This window comes from Pezoporus flaviventris, unplaced genomic scaffold (assembly GCF_033815535.1).
Source record: "Pezoporus flaviventris isolate CSIRO_AGI_PZ_B2104156 unplaced genomic scaffold, CSIRO_AGI_Pfla_v1 ptg000031l, whole genome shotgun sequence".
Lineage (NCBI taxonomy): Eukaryota > Metazoa > Chordata > Aves > Psittaciformes > Psittacidae > Pezoporus > Pezoporus flaviventris.
In genome coordinates, this window is record NW_026892579.1 from 67,287,877 (window position 1) to 67,305,020 (window position 17,144).

Consider the following 17,144-nt stretch of genomic DNA (forward strand, 5'->3'; position numbering starts at 1 on the left):
TTGAGCAGCCTGGTCTAGTGGAGGGTGTCCCTGCTCGTGCCAGAGAGTTGGAACTGGATGATCTTAAGGTCCTTTCCAACCCAAACCAGTCTGTGATTCTGTGACATTGTGCAAAGGGTATTGTCCCAAGCCTGTCAATGCCAAACCAGTAAAGAGTTAACTTGAAAAGATTTCCACTTTGAAACCTTCCTGAGCCGTGCAACTAAAGCAATTAGTTGCATTTATAGCAAAATTAGAACTAAAGACTGGTAAACTGCCCCCAAAATACCTAAGCCAATGGAATCCTGAGTTTCTATGTAAATGCCTGGACTCCAAGTGTTACCTTCATTAAGAATAAGATGGTTGTAGTTGCATTTCCTTGTTAAATGGGACTTTATTACATCGTGCAGATGAAAAACAGTTTTGGACAGAGCCTTGGGTGATTTGGTCTAGTGTGAGGCGTTCCTGCCCACTGCAGGGGAAGAACTGGATGATCTTTAAGGTCCTTTCCAAGGCAAACCATTCTATGGTTCTAGATGCGAATAAAAGGAACCAGGTTCTATCATTTTAGAAATGAAACGTTCCTAACTCAGAGCTGTTCCTGTAGGAATTACTTGAACAGATCTCGGGATCCGCTTTTGCTCTATGGAATACCGAAGTCTGAGGCCAGTAGTTTAGAAACTGATCTGTGTGTTGCAGTGATACTGAACGGCTGAACGTGTTCCAGTGAAAGTGAGTTTCCAGCATTGTGGAAAAGAAGTGCTTTTAGTGTATTTCAGTGTCATTTTAAATACATACAAAGTACTGAGTTGCCTGTCTGCAAGTTCTAGAAAACTAAGTGCAATACTGAAAAGCAACTCCATTCAGTTGCTGGGTCTGTAACTTACTCTAAAAACATACTGGTGTTCTTGGGGTCTGCCACGAGCTGCTTAAAATTACCGCTTATTGATAACTTCTTCCTTTAGCTTTTCTGCCAGCATCTTCCTCTTCTGGAGCAACTTCTGTTTCTCTTCGGACATCTCCTAAAAAGCAAAGTGAACAAACACTGCAGTGAACCACAGGGCAAGTGCTGTCGGTGGCAAACCTGAGGCTGCCTCACGGGCTCTCCAGAGTGATGTTAAACCGTGTTCTTATCCCGTGTTTTGTGAAGTGGATCCCAGGATGTGGGGAACTGGCTCTGTGCATCCTTCTGCCTCTTTTCCACTGCACTGTACCGCTCTTCTTGAAAGGACTAACCTCAGCTTGAACTGGTGCTGCTTAGTTGTGAGGGGAGTTCCCCACCAACTTTGGCATGTTCTGAGAGTGATAAAATGCTCAGCAACTCTGAGAAACACCTGAGGCAACACAAGGTTTTAAGTACATGCTCTGCAGTTATCACATTGATTTGTGTAAGGTTTAAGGTCTACTAGTTTCCTCATTTGTGTGGAGAGTTTTCAGGCATTTCTTTTCGTACAGATGTACATCAGGCCTGATGTGGTAAATGCATTAAGTTGTACTGACCACAACATTGGGGAACAAAAACCAGTTCTGTTATTGTTTTTCCTCTGAAGACGACCTCTGTACTGGTAGGGGTTTATCCTGTCATAGGATTCTGTTTTCACCCTGTCCTATGCCTCCAACTCTCACACAGACTTGGGTTTATTTCTATTGGAGGCAAATGGGTAGGTGACAGCAGTATCCATCTTTCAGAGTGCTTTGTCTTTCTAAATGGTATGGGGCTTCTATTGCAGTGGTTGATGGTAGAAAACAAGGATTTCTTCATTTGGAACTGGCACAAAACTCTCAAATGAACAAACAAGGAGAAAACCAGCATTTAAGCTGTCCATAAATATAATTACCCCTGAGGATTTGATGATACTGAAGCAGGGTAATGCTGACTTAATCACTGAAACTTCTAGCCTGTAAGCTGCTTCAAAGGTAGTAACTTGAAAATGCTGCCAGGTACAATACAACTGTTTGAATGTTCACCTCTTTAGGAGGTGATTCCTCTTCTTTCTGTGCAGTGTCTGCTGGTAACAGTACGTTGTTTCTTGACTCTTTCTTTGTAGCCATCAGCATGTCTCGTTTTTTCTTCAGGTAGTCCTCGCGTTGCTTCAGCTCCTGCTTTTCAACCTCTGAGGAATCCTGCAATTGGTTTTTAAATAGAGTTTGAAATCACTTTTTGGAGTGCATGTTCTGTCAGATAAAAGCATTTACATCCTATTTGCCTCCAAAATCACTAGGTGAAAGAAAAAAATCCAAGTTGAGGTTTGAAGCCAGAGCTGTCTACTAAGAAATGATCACAGGACAAATGCTGAGTACTGGGTTCTATTCTAAAACTAGAACGATGATCCGAATGTCATGCAAATTAAACCAGAAAATAGTGTTTGCACTCTGTGTTAAAAACAAACCCAAACTAAAACCACCTGATTAAAAGAACAGAAAATATATAATTAAATGTAATACTGTCTTCAATATATATTCAAAATGTAATCCTGTCTTTTTGTGTTCTAGTTCTGAGTTTGGGGTTTTTCCTTCTTTGTTTTGAACTTACAGGTCCTTTCATCCCAGCTTTTTGTGCTGCATTTTCGGGACACTTTCCAGCTGACCTTTTCTTACTGTCGCCTTTCCCTTTGGTGCCACATGGCTGAGGTGAGCTTTCTGCTCCTTTGGGTGACGGGCGGACGGGTTTTAAGTCTTCCTTCACGGGTTTCTGAGATTCCTCTAAGTAGCAATGGGAAAGAATAGGAATAGATAAAGAAATTGTGTTTCTTCCACCAGGGAGATGCCTCTTCAAAACCCAAAGACTTCAAAACATGAAAATCACATTTATAGAATCATGGAATGGTTTGGGTTGGAAGGGACCTTAAAGCTCATCCAGCTCCAACCCCTGCCACTGGCAGGGACCCCTTCCGCTAGAGCCCCTGGGTCTTAACCTGGCCTTGAACACTGCCAGGGATGGGGCAGCCACAGCTTCTCTGGGCACCCTGTGCCAGTGCCTATTGGAACACTGAATATGAAATAACGTTCCAGGCATTTGACAATTTATAATTCATTGCAGTAGAGGTACTTACGGTATAAAGCATTATTTAATCTTTCTCAGAGTGCAAATACAGTATCTGATTTTTGAAAGCTAGTAATAAAAAGGGGAGAAATTGTAGGCCCCTAAAAAGAGAGACTTTGGACAAGGGCCTGTAGGGACAGGCCAAGGGGAATGGCTTTAACCTGCCAGAACAGGGGAGACTGAGATGAGCTCTTAGGCAGAAGCTCTTCCCTGTGAGGGTGCTGAGGCGCTGGCACAGGGTGCCCAGAGAAGCTTCCTCCAGTTGGAGATGACTTAGAACATCACTGAGTAATAAAACGACTCTGGTTGGAGGCATTTCTGCAGGTCTCCCACTGCAAATATCCTGCTCAAAGCAGGGTGGACTTCAAAGCTAGGATGCTTTCCTCACAGCCTATCCAGCCAGGTTCTTCAAACCTTTATATGCGTGGAGTCTTCCACAACTCAAAAGCAGTATCACATTGCACACTCAGCATTGCACCTTGCCAGATTACCTAATCGAGGTCTTGGAATTTCTTCAGGATTGTGAGCTCCCTCGCTGGCTTCCTTGGATTTAACAGCTTCCCTCGAATCTCCTGGAACACTGCAGGTAACAGCTGGTGACTTCGTTCTATCACGTGCCTTAAATTAAAGGAGAAACAGGCAAAACCAAGCATTCCATTTCCTGGCACTACAGTCCAGCTGTCAACACAAAGAAAGCTCCCAAGAGAACTCTGAGATAGAATGGAATGGAATAGAATAGAACAGAATAGATTAGAATAAGACAGGATAGTTAGGGTTGGAAAGGACCTTGAGGTCATCCAGTTCCAACCCACCTGCCATGGGCAGGGACACCTCACACTAAACCATATCACCCAAGGCTTTGTTCAACCTGGCCTTGAACACTGCCAGGGATGGAGCATTCACAACCTCCCTGGGCAACCCATTCCAGTGCCTCACCAACCTCACAGGAAAGAATTTCCTCCTTATATCCAATCTAAACTTCCCCTGTTTCAGTTTGAACCCGTTACCCCTTGTCCTGTCACTCCAGTCCCTGATGAAGAGTCCCTCCCCAGCATCCCTGTAGGCCCCCTTCAGACACTGGAAGCTGCTCTGAGGTCTCCACGCAGCTTCTCTTCTCCAGGCTGAACAGCCCCAACTTTCTCAGCCTGTCTCCATACAGGAGGTGCTCCAGCCCCTGAGCATCCTCGTGGCCTCCTCTGGACTTGTTCCAACAGTTCCATGTCCTTCTTATGTTGAGGACACCAGAACTGCACACAAAGCTCCAGGTGAGGTCTCACGAGAGCAGAGCAGAGGGGCAGGATCACCTCCTTCACCCTGCTGGTCACGCTCCTTTGGATGCAGCCCAGGATACGGTTGCTTTCTGGGCTGCGAGCGCACACTGAAGCCGGCTCATGTTCATTTTCTCATCATCCAACACCCCCAAGTCCTTCTCCTTGGGCTGCTCTGAATCTCCTCTGCCCAACCTGTAGCTGTGCCTGGGATTGCTCCGACCCAGGTGTAGATAAAACACTGTTGTTTACATACATGCTGCATTGTCAAAGTGAACAAAAGCAAACTGCCTATTTTGGTTTACTAACAGGACGGTTCTTACTGCCTTACAGTCACTATTTTGTGGTTTAGTTCAAAACCTGTTCCCTAAACAACAATGGGAGTTTGGGATATTGGGTAGACTGTTGTTTCCCAAAGAGATAATTTGGAGTTGGGCTTTTTTTGCCAACTTAGCAAACCTCTGTTGTCCACCAGAAAAATACAGTGCAATAGGAGAAGCAGGACCACACAGCGAAGTTTCCACAGAAACAGAGAGATCCTCAGCTGAATGGGAACAACAGGTCTGGGTAATCTCTGACTCCATTGAGTAACACCTGGACAACACAACCCACGTCTCAAAATAGTAAAGACAACTGGGATTTGCCCTGGAAATGTCTACACTGTTCCTCAACCATCTAATTCATGTCAAAACCCTCCAGCATCCATCCAAGATTGAATTATGTTGTATTAAGACATTCTCTAACAAAACCATATTATTGAAGAGTAACTATCAAGGTAAACTTGACTGGGCCTTTTTATCAAGAACATTGATATTCTTGGCTGGTCTATGCAGATTTGGGTAAGCCTGCATTTTAATACAACTTCAGTTCCTAAAGTTTGACTTTCCCAGTAGTTTTGTAAGAAATCCAGTCGAAGAGGTGACTCGTTTCCTGGACTGTCATTGCAATATGGGAAGGAAGAGTTTTCTCACCACTCTTCTACAGTGTCAGACACTGGGGCAGGGATTTAATTTGGTAGAATATCACAAGTGTTCAGGGCTTGCTTTCAATAGCATCGCTACCACGGGTTTGAACCGGGGAGTAGGATTAGCAGCACGATGTCAACAACAAAGCAGCTGCATTTGGTCTGCAGGTGCTTTCCTTTGTCAGTTGAGGTTTAAGGAAGTGTTTTCTCTTTCAAAATGTATTATGCTCCATTTCCTAATGGCAGAAAAGACTAGCAGGGTGATTCTGCTCTCTTCTGAAACAGCCCCCAGTTCCAGCTATGTGTGTATGTCCTCCCAGGGAAAGGGACGTTTATTGCCACTATTCCACTGCAGTTGATTTCATAGAATCCCATCCTGGTTTTGTGTTGGAAGGGACCTTAAAGCCCATCCCCAACCCCTGCCAGGGCAGGGACCCCTTCCACTAGAGCAGCTTGCTCCAAGCCCCTGTGTCCAACCTGGCCTTGAACACTGCCAGGGATGGGGCAGCCACAGCTTCTCTGGGCACCCTGTGCCAGCGCCTCAGCACCCTCACAGGGAAGAGCTTCTGCCTAAGAGCTCAGCTCAGTCTCCCCTCGGGCAGGTTCAAGCCATTCCCCTTGGCCTGTCCCTACAGGCCCTTGTAAAAACCAATTTCAGTTTCAGTTTGTTGCTGAGCAATTGCCAATTGAGCCCATCCCTGTTTACATTCAGTTTTCTGAATTCACCTTTCTATAGAGTTTACTCTGACTGAGACCAGGTGAGGGTCTAATTTGGAGAGGATTTCTGGCTCCTGGTGATGAGGTTCTGGCAGTATTGTGCAGACTTAATGAATAACTTCACTGTCTATGAAGTGATCCTTAAAATTCCTGAAGGATTATGAATGCTGTAATCTCTAAGGAGCTTATACTTTGAAGCCTCTTTGATCTTGACAATATTAGTAATTCAGATGTTCTCTGGATCTGAAAGGTTGACATCCGTTAGCAGGATTTTGGAACTCCGATACTGGAGTGGGAGTATGCTTTCACATGAACTGCACCAAATGGCTGATGGTGTCAATGCTACCATCAAGAAAAACATAAATAACAGACCTTTCCAAGAGCAGTATCAGGCAGACCCTCCTGACAGCCCCTTTGTTTGCTTAGGATGGTACACACGGCCTTAAAGTGATGCAGCTGACACCCAGGACAGAAGATCAGAGTATTCCTTAATCATCAACGTAACTCATCTGGAAAGGTAAGATACTCACTTCTTCAGTCCTCTTTCTTTCTTGCTCTAGTTCATATTCTTCCTTAGATTTTCTGTAGCACAAAATACAAGTAAATGCTCAAAACTTCTCCATTGTTACTGACTTTTAGGTAAATTTAGCACTGCTTAAATATTTGAGGACTATCAGAACCATTATAGAATAATTGTTCGTATACAAAATACTTCCATGACTTAAATTCAGATGCACTCTTAATAGAAATACTTATGATAACCGTACAGAACCCACCATCCTCAGTCTGTCATTGGCTGTGCAAAAACAATTGTGCAAGAATTTCCAGGGCTTGTTTCATTTGCTCCGTTAAAGTCAAGAAGGGAAGTATTTTCTGAATACAGAGGGAAAACAGCATGATTTAATATGTGAATGTATTAATCTGCTATTATTTGTCTATGTTTATATATATGTGAACTGGGAGTGGAGGAGTATCTGTAGAAGTGTATCAGTCCTCACACATCTTCTTGGATCACAGCAACAGTCATTGAACACAGCTAAGAAGGAAAGGAAAAAGGCCTACTGAAAAAGCACACTTTGTCTTCCCAAGGCTTTGATGTGTAGTGTGTTCCCTGAATGGGTTACAGCCAGTGTGCTCCTCTGGTCCACAGACATCTAACCCACGTCTAAGTCTACTTGTAGATTCAGGGAGAATGGAAATGATGGGGCTCTTCAAGCTGCACATCATTCCATGCATCCACCATCACCGTGGAGCAGTTATCTCTCAGTCTTTAAATACTCCTGATCACACCCACCATCTAGCACCATTCATGTTCTCTTAGGCAGGGCTTTGCCAAGAACATTCATGTCATCTATAAGCTGAAGGCAGTTTCCTAGGAGAGGCTGGAGCAGTTATGCCCTACGTACCTTTCTTTTATTGTAGAACAATGGACAAAGTAGAACTGATTCATTTTTTACCTTAGAACCTCCCTCAGTATTTTCATTTCTTCTTGTTCAATTTCACTGAATACATCAGAACCTTCCGTCAAGCAGTCAGGCAAGACACCTACAGAAATCATGGCAAAATTTATGCATTTCTCTAAAGAAAGTTATTTTGTAGTCCATTTGGCATCATCTTCAGGTAGCGAACAGAAAGAAAACAAACTCAAACCCATTCAATTCTTCCTCTATGTAACTGCTTCCAAAAAGACTCTATATCCTGAGCATCACTGCTAGCAGCAAAAAGGCAAAGGTTTCTGACCCATAAGGTTCAGACATGTGAGGGTAAAGCATAAGCCATACCCTGCATTGACCATGACATGGCATTCCCCACAGACTCAATTGGGCCGTGGCCAACTGAACCATTTTCACATTTAGCTGTTACACGGAAGTTGACATTCAGAAATGATTCTCAAAAATCATCACGCAGGAAGGAGACAAAACAAAATGGTAAAACTGAAGACATGAAATAAAGGAGCAGGTAGATGAAAATCCTTTCAGAAACATCAGCAGAGCAGCAAAGCTCGGTGTAAATTAATTCCTCTTCTTTAGAAGCATGTATTAGCATGCTGGAGCCATAACTTCTGCTTTCTGGGTTATTCAGATGCAACTGCAAAGCAGGCACAGCAGATAGTACAGCATCATTGATAATTCGAATTATCAATATTGCCACTGTTGATGAACTGATGTAATTGCTTTAACACCCAAAATTATCACCAAAATTATGTACCAACAAACTAAGTCAAGTTTCACAGCGAGATTTAGACAAACAGAGCTGAAAAACCTGTTAATTTAAAAAGGACTATAGACAGCTCTCACTGAGAATACAGGCCAGGGGCTGAGTATTGAAATCCCAGCCCCAGTACCATCAGCTGCATGTTTTCCATTAACTTGAACTGGAGCTGAACCAGTGCTCCATCCTCGGTTACAAAAGGATTACGGAGTCATCAACAGAACACTGAAAAGATGGAAGTGAAACCCCACGCTCACCACTTCTTACCATTCCTTTCTTTAATGATTCGAAGAGCTTGCAATTGCATTTCAATATTTTTCTGCACCATCATTTTTTTAAATAGTCTAAAATCTTCTGCTGCCAGCACCGTTTGCAGGATGGCCTGCGGGGAGAAAGCATGCCCGGGGTTAAAAATCATAGAGAAACCGTAACCAAGACAGGCTGCTTGGAATGACGTGAAGGTTTAAATTCTGTGGAGCATGTTTTTAACACTTAGATTTAATTCTCCTAGCTGTTTTTCCAGCCATACAGGTTGAGCTGATGGTCAAGAAAATAATTTGATGGTTTATGTCTTGAGCTCAATATGTCTACAGTAACATTAGCACAAAACCTGGAGCTTTCCAGTGTAAGTTGCCAACCGCAATGTGACTTCCTGCGTAAATGCAAAAGCTGGAGTGAGGAATGCGTGCTCTGAAGAAGCTGGTCACACATCGAGGAGGAGGTGTGTCAACAGAGCCCAGCTTCAACTGGCAGCAGAAGCTCCCACTGCTCTGCCCAAAATACCTGAGGCAATTCTGAAAGGTCTCTTTGAGCAGGGGAAGAGCTGCCCAACCAAGTCTTCTCTTCTCAAGGCCAGTGTTCCTCTGACAGATTTTACTGTTTTATGATAAAATCAGAGGAAAACGTCTTTTATTTTACGGAATAGATCTATTTTTTAAGTGTGTTGCTGTGAATGACTGAAGACTAACATAATGCTGACAAATATGCAAACAAAAGTGGCAGAAACACCCTAAGCTTAAGAGGTTTGCTTTAGAAAATATAAAGCATAGAAGATGAATCTCAGAAGGGGTCCGCCACACAAACAGCTGTCATTATTTTCAAAGTTCAACTAAAACCATTATCTTTTGTACAGTTACACTCTTAAAAAGAAAACTTTGCAAAGTTTCACCTCCACCCTGCTACGTTAGTGAAAACACAAAGCTAAGAAGTCAATCTCTACATTCCTTAACAAAGGGAAATACCTGGGAAGTATGTGTCTTTGCAAGAGGAGATGAAAAAGCTTCTTGAAATTTCTCTTCATTAATTCCCACTTCTTTAAGATAGTCTTCTAATAATTTTTCAACCTGAAAGAAAATACAAGCCTTACTAATTCAGTTTGTCTCCCATTATTGCAAGTTAATTCAAAAGATTTATGAGACTCATTAGCGAACAAAACACAAGTTACACGTGTCAGACATCGTGTTGTTGGGCATTTTAACTTGACAGAAAAGATCACAGAACCATAGAATAGTTAGGGTTGGAAAGGACCTTAAGATCATCTAGGTCCAAGCCCCCTGCCATGGGCAGGGACACCTCACACTAAACCCAGGCCTCGTCCAACCTGGTCTTGAACACTGCCAGGGATGGAGCATTCCCAACCTCCCTGGGCAACCCATTCCAGTGCCTCACCACCCTAAGATGGACATTACCAAGCTTTAAGTACAGTATTTTAGCTAGTGGATATGTTAATTTTAATGAAAAATACGTTACACAGCATAACAGATATGACTGTGCATTGGTTTCTTTTCTATTTATCTTGTGTTTAAGCATGACACCTGTGACTCGAAGGATTTCTGAGTGACACCTATAACAGGCAATACTACAAAATTCTGAATAACAAAGATAGCCCCATCAGGAGTTCATCTAAATCCTACTTGTAACGTTTTAAATTAGATTTCTTAGAAACCCACCCCACACAGTGAATAACACTCACCAGAGCTTGGTACTCCTGATAGATTTCTGTGTAAGACAACTTGCTTTCTTCTTCATCATCAAAAACTGGGGGGCAAAACACACACACACATTTTAGAGTTAGTGATGCACCACAGACTAACTTACGCCTTAAAGGATTAACCTTTACAAGGTTATATATTGGATCATATTAAAACACAGGCCATGACTGATAATAATAATAGTTTCCACACATTCAGGTTAAGCATATACTCCCGGTAATTTAATATCACTAAATTTCAGCCCAGGAAAACGTATCTTCAGAGTAGAAGCAGATTTTTAAGCAAGCTGAGGATTCAGCAGATCTGGATGCTAAAAAGGGAGGTTTAATATGTTTTTAATATCAGGTTTAATATAACTACCGTGCGAACTTGCATAAGGTTGTTCTAAGGTGGTAGATGACAGACATAAAGCAGGAAATTTCTCCCTCTCTCCATATAGTTACATGGAGGATTTATTAATGACTTAAACCAAGTTTCTTTTAAATGCTATTCATTTAGCAAGAGCGAAAGGGATGCAGGAAATCAGACCCTGTCTGCAGAAAAGAGATAACCCCAAAGAGAAAACCTGATGCAGGTAGGTTATTTTCTAATGATCTCTATCCTGATTCAGACAAAATGGGCATCTGTAGAGTACAGCCCATATTAATCATATTCATATAAGTTCGTATTAAAAACTCTTGACTGGAAGTATCAAGCTAATGGTCTCTACACTGCAGAATAGATGGAAGAAGCAGAAAAGAAGGGAAACCGAAAACTAGGGTTTGGGAGGTTTTAATTCATGGGGTTTTCATGTCAACAGGAACAGAGGTAATGTCAAACCCAGCAATTAAAGCAGAGGCTTAGCAATAAGACTTCCTCAATCCCCTTCAAGATTAGCCACTATATGTTGGACAAGTCACTTCCCACGTCCTGGCTTTGAAGTCGTTTTAAGGATGGGAATTCTGCTTAAATATGTGAATGAGTGTGATTTATTCTCCACCTATACCCGACATCTCTGATGGAAGATCGTGCTGATGCACAGAGGATTAGTCTAACTTTCACACCCATATTGAGTGACTTTTTAAAGGCATAATCTGGAAAAGCAACATTTGCTTTGGTTTCAGTTTTGCCCAAAGGAATTATTTTTTTTTTAGAACAGGATTAAAACAAAAGCTTTAAAAATATCTAGGAATAAATTCAAACGGTAGAAAAGCACTATAAATCTCAGTTGTATGACCAAACAAGAGGGTGAAGACACTTAACTGCCTCTATTGTCTTCTGCATCTCTTCCTGGCCTCTGGGGGATCTCCCTGACAGCTCTTCCAGTCCCCAACCTTTGTCTTAGTTTCACTGTTCCCTTTTACCTCCTGCTGTTCCTCCCCACCCTGGGCACCTAAAGAAGGGGTGACACAGGGATGTTACTCCGCAGCCAGTGTCCACACCAACAGCTAACCTCACACTGCCAAAGGGATGCTTCCGAGTCCTCCTCCTCCTTCCACAGCTACAGGACAACGGGGAAAGCAGGCTGGAAAGCCTGCACAAACTGCTCTCTGTTCTCAGGCTCTGAACTAAAAGGGGATGAAGTTAAGTTCCAAGTAAAGCAAGCTGCAGTCAGCATCTCCTCTGAGTTAAGTGGCATTAAGGAGTACTTTGACTGGAGACCTTGGATTGTCTTGAGCCATAGCTCCTAAACCAAGTAATCATCATTTCCTTTAAGGTTCTGGAACAGTCTTCGATCACCTGAGGGGAACAAATGCCTGAAGCAGCACTGGATTGAGGTCAGCCAGGGGACCTGGATATCCTGGGAGACAAGCTCCTCATTTTCCTGCTGAAGCTGGAAATCTTTGCCAGGACCCCTCAAACAGGATGAGTGTTAAGTCTCATTCTCCTTGTCGCAGACAAGGTAAGCAAACCTGAGGGAACTCTCATCTTTCTCCCCCAGTCCCCAGCAATATCTGCTTATTCCTTTGTCTTTATCTTCTGGTGCTCAGAGCTATTCTCAAGTGTACCTATGTCCAAATGATGTTTCGTTTAACACCTTGGAACACGTGAATAAAACTGAAAAGCCCTCTTGCCTTAAGTACGTTACCCACGGATTTCACTTCAATTTTACAGCCACATAAAAGGAGATTAATCAAGCCAGGGAGAAAAAGCAAGCTATCAGCAGATACAAATCCATTACACTCATTTCCGAGTCGTAGCAAAGCCCTGGCCTAAGTAACTGTAGTGCCAAGGTAAATGCCTCACGCACCAACTGCCACCACTCGCATGGTATTTTTGAGGAATCACAAATTACTGCCGTCTTATAAAATGTTGCTCATTTGCTTGCTCAGCCCAAAGACTAAATGCTTGGAGAACGAAAGGAATTCTTTCCTGACAAAATACAGCAATGGGATCAGCACCGTACATTTATAGAAAGGAAAAGCAAGCAGCACAGGTATCTGCCACTGAAATTTCAAATGTCTTTAGCTGTGCCTCTTATCAACCCTAGCATTGCACTTAACACTTCTTTAGCTTTTTTTGCTAAAAAAGTTGCCCAATGCCCATCTGTAGCACAAGTGATACCTTGGAAGATCATTTATTCAAGGGATTTCTCTCCTTTGTTCCTCCAGGTAGAAAGCAACACGGGGCATTGGCCACTGCACAAGCCTGACCCACACTAAGTGGAAATTTACAGAGGTTCCCCAAATCTTCTTCCTGCCAGTAAACGCCCCTCAACCTTCTAAAGAGAGATCATTGCTCCAGAGAGGGACAATCGATTCCCTCGATCCCTAAACTGGAACTTCTGCATGATAACCAAAGTGCGTCACGGTGCTCAAGCACTTCTCAAGAGAAACTTCTAGTCTAGATTTCACTCTGTCTTCTTCACTGTAAAGAGTCCAGCAGCTTCACCCTTCTCTTTTCCCAGTATACAAGGGAAAGCTATTCACTCATGAGGCCCTGGGTGACAGGGTTTAGTGGTGGTCTCGGCAGTCCTCAGGTAACAGTCGGACTTGATGATCCAAGGGTCTTTTCCACCCTGGTTGATTCTATGATGTGATGATGATCTTGCTTGGAAAGGGTAGAACTGGTTCAGGGTAACTGAGAAGCTACTTGTTTAGAGGCTGGTCTGAATCAGAGCTGTGTCTATTTCACTGAATATGAAATAAAACCTCTTAATGGGCCCTAACAAGAACAACTGTACAAGAGAAGACAGTGCCCCCCCTGAACAACCATTACGGAAGCTGCTCCGGAGCCCACAGCAAGACGAAGGGGAGGAAGGAGTATGCCCAAGCAGGTACAATATGTTAATAGTAAGAACCATTGGTAAGTCCCTAGCAATAATGAAATGAAATAAACGAAAGCCTTCATTTCATGACATCTGTATTTTAAAGTTAAAATTGCTAGGAGTCCTACGTCCTGTCGGGTGATACTGAAGGGACAGGTTTACTCACAGTAGCCATAGAAAATGATCCTAAATTAGTCTATGGCAACATGCTTTAATACTTCTCATGTGTGGGCAAGATCACGGGCTACCGTACCGTGTTCTCAAACATGTGTTTGAGACCTATACCCGTCTCCTCAGGCACCCTCTCACGGAGCAATAGGTCTGCTCCAGTCCCCCTCTCGCTGTCTGTACTACCCAGGCCATTCCCCAGCTTATCCCGTGATTCCCTCAGGTCCTTCTTGAGGAAGAAAAGCAAGTTCAACTGGAGTTGCTTCTGAGCTAAGCTGATGCCTAGGATGACCTACAAAACACAACCGGTAGCCACTGGCTTTTCAGTGCTATCATTTTTTGAGAGGTATTAACTTATGGTTTCTCATCTCTTAACTGCCAGCTGCAGGAATTTAACTGCCTCCTACCTTCTGTCCCACTGACCAGTGATTTTAATCGTGCTGTCCAGCTTCCTGGGGAAAACATTCAGCTATGGGAAAGCATTAAAGGCCTCTACCCCCTTTCTAGCACACCAGGGTATTACACAGCAGAGCGCAGGACCCGCTCGGGTGCCACACTATAAGCTCATGTCATAATCCCCTGTACGAGCTAACGAGCGCAAATTGCCATAGCCTGACTAAAGGCTTGCGGGGGGTCACCGACCTTCCCGGATCACCCCCCCATTCCCCCCCCCAAAACCGGTCCCAAAGCGCAGGCTGTGGCTAAGCAAAACCCGACGATCCTGCAGCGGGGATGCTCCCGAGGGGCGCCACGGACACGGACCGGCCGTGCCAAGCGCCCGGTGCCCGCACAAACCCGCGGGGAGAGTCACCCCCCGTGCGCCCGCACCGAGGCCGCTCCCCGCTGCTCACCGTCGCACTTCTGCTCCATGAACTCCAGGATGGGGATGGACCAGGCGGGCCCCCGCAGGAACCCGGCGATGGTGTCCACCACCCACTCCAAGTCGCCCTCCTCTTCCTCGGCCGCCATAGCCGGGCCGGGTCCGCCGCGGTTGGAGCGCCCGCCCGGCTCTCCAGCAACCGGCGTCACGGGGCGGGGCGGAGCGCGGATGGCGGCCGCGGGAGCGTAACGGGGAGGCGGGGTAGAGGTGTGCAGGGCCGCGGCGCCCGCTGCGACCGGGTGGGGATGCTCGCCGTGGAGGTCCGGGTACCGGGAGTTAGAGCGGAGCTGCGGCGCGGGGCAGGCGGTTAGCGCCGCAGGGATGTGAAGGGTGATCCCGGAACCGAGAACTCCCGTTCGTCCGCGCTTTGTGGCGCATGGAGCGTGCGACCGGCAGCTCCTCTGTGCCTCCGCAGCTGCTGTACCCGCTGCGCCCGTTCCAGACGCCTGGGCTGAACGTGGCCCTCTTGGGGACACGGATACCTCGGCACAACTCGTAACTAACACCCTGAGGTGTCAGGCTTAGGAAATCATTTACAAGGCGATGTGTAAGAACGCTGACTTTAAAACTGAATCATTTAGGTGTTCTTTCTTAGGGCTGGTATTTGTGGATGCGTTCCTTTTATCCACTAAAATTAATGTAATCTCCGTCCTTGTCTTGTTGCGCTGCTGGAAGACTGAAAAGGTTTCCCTAATGTTTAAATGTGTTGGCTTTCGAACGTTTAAATTCATTTCCCTCCTTATTTTTGTGTGTGTGTGTTGCTGGCAAGTAAAAACAAAACAACCCATAACAACCAAAACTCCTTGAAATCCATTCATCCCTTTCTAACTCTGCCCTTGTTCGAGGTCTTTAATGCAGGAAAGGAACCAGCGGTACCGTGATCGCTGCAGTTGATGACACCAGGCTCCACTCTTGCTCTTGCTCAATAAAACCCCTCATAGTCATTAATGAGATTTCAACGCGCAGAAAGACCCAGGGCTGGGTGTACACTGATTTCTTTTCATCTCGGTGGTTATGACTTTGTGCTGTCCTCGCTGCAGAGAAATGCTGAGCAGCCGTGCTTGACTTCATCATTTTAGAGCGATGCTGCCCTCAAAGGTCACTAACTCCATTCACACCATCAGTGCTTCCATTTCAACAGCCAGCGCTGTGGTCTGCAGCTATTGGTAGTAGGAAGGTATTGCTTGGAGAACAGCTACCTCAGATTTGATTGTTCACGTAACTTAATCACTAATTCAAGCTTACATAAGTGTGAAGTATGTTCACCTCTCGCATGCACCCTCATATGGGCAAACGCCCACCATGAAATGAAATTGGGAAACTTGGAAAGGCACCGGCCAGGGCTCAGACCAGAAAATCCTGGAGTTTTATATGTTTCTTCTTTGAATGAAGTAGGTAAAAGCCCATCACAGACACACGTGCTTGGGAGCCAAAGAGCATCTGACATTTGGATGTGACTTCTCAAAAAGGCAGTGTGTATTTCCAGACACAGCGTGTTTGTGCCTCATACCAGAACTCACAGCATGTACCTCACTGAGCAGAAGAGAGCTGAAAGCTGAAGGCTCTCCTAATTTCTGTAGTCACTATCGATAGTGAGATTAATTGCAATAAAGAGGTGATAATGCCAGAATTAGTTTTGTTCTTTGCATCACATGCTTACATATCAGTGCACGCAGCTGTACTATAGGACATGCCCAAAACCTCTGGCTTCTCTTGCTTCTGCTAACAACATGCTTGCCTCTGCGGAGGTAAGCTGAGTTGTCTCAACATGCTGAGAAAAACCTGCGTATTCTTTCAGCATGGGTAATCTTACTTTTCACTTATTTGTGGCATGAAAATGAAAGCATTTCATCACAGTAACAAGAAAAATTGCTGGAGTAATGAATATGAGGGAATTCCAGCCACTCTAATCAAAAACATTTTATCACCTTTAAGAAACTGCCCAATGTTATTAAGTTATATTCTTAAATGTCAGGGAACACTTGAGTTAGTCTTTTAGTTGTAACAGCACAAAAGCTAGAGCAGGACATGCTCTCCCATCTGACTCACGCAAGAGCAATTACTGTTCCATCTTCTGTCTCCTCTGGCCAAGGAACCATATCAGACACTTTGACAGACTCTTGGTTCATTGCTTTTTAGATGCAGTGACAACCAAATTCTGACATGCCTTTCCAGTCTGCATGCTGCTGAGATCTTTATGGCAGCACCAAATCCTCTTCACCTTCAGTGGGTTCCACTCATACGCATAATGCATCAAATCACAAAGCCGAAGGTATTCTATCTCCAGTCTCTCTTCTATCAAATAATTCTTGCACTAATAGAGTATTAGTAGTACTAGTAATCTGTAACAATCTATAATAATCTATAATACTGTACTGTGTCCAGTTCTGGTGTCCCAGACATAAGAAGGACATGGAACTGTTGGAACAAGTCCAGAGGAGGCCACGAGGATGCTCAGGGGCTGGAGCACCTCCTGTACGGAGACAGGCTGAGAACACTGGGGCTGTTCAGCCTGGAGAAGAGAAGCTGCGTGGAGACCTCAGAGCAGCTTCCAGTGTCTGAAGGGGGCTACAAGGGTACTGGAGAGGGACTCTTCATCAGGGACTGGAGTGATAGCACAAGGGGTGATGGGTCCAAACTGAAACAGGGGAAGTTCAGGATAGATAAAAGAAGCTC

The 17,144-nt window shown here is 44.5% G+C and overlaps 1 protein-coding gene across 1 annotated transcript; it reads right to left on the reverse strand.

Annotated features, from left to right (window-relative positions):
* Positions 1 to 353: 353 nt before the first annotated feature.
* Positions 354 to 14,606, reverse strand: CFAP36 (cilia and flagella associated protein 36). The gene is made up of 10 exons (XM_061461660.1): positions 14,440 to 14,606; positions 10,155 to 10,219; positions 9,424 to 9,525; positions 8,450 to 8,564; positions 7,429 to 7,516; positions 6,502 to 6,553; positions 3,514 to 3,640; positions 2,513 to 2,682; positions 1,948 to 2,103; positions 354 to 1,001 (listed from the first exon to the last, which is right to left on the reverse strand). Exons 1-10 carry the CDS (start codon positions 14,555 to 14,557, stop codon positions 915 to 917), a joined length of 1,080 nt encoding a protein of 359 aa, XP_061317644.1. The 5' UTR covers positions 14,558 to 14,606; the 3' UTR covers positions 354 to 914.
* Positions 14,607 to 17,144: the final 2,538 nt, after the last annotated feature.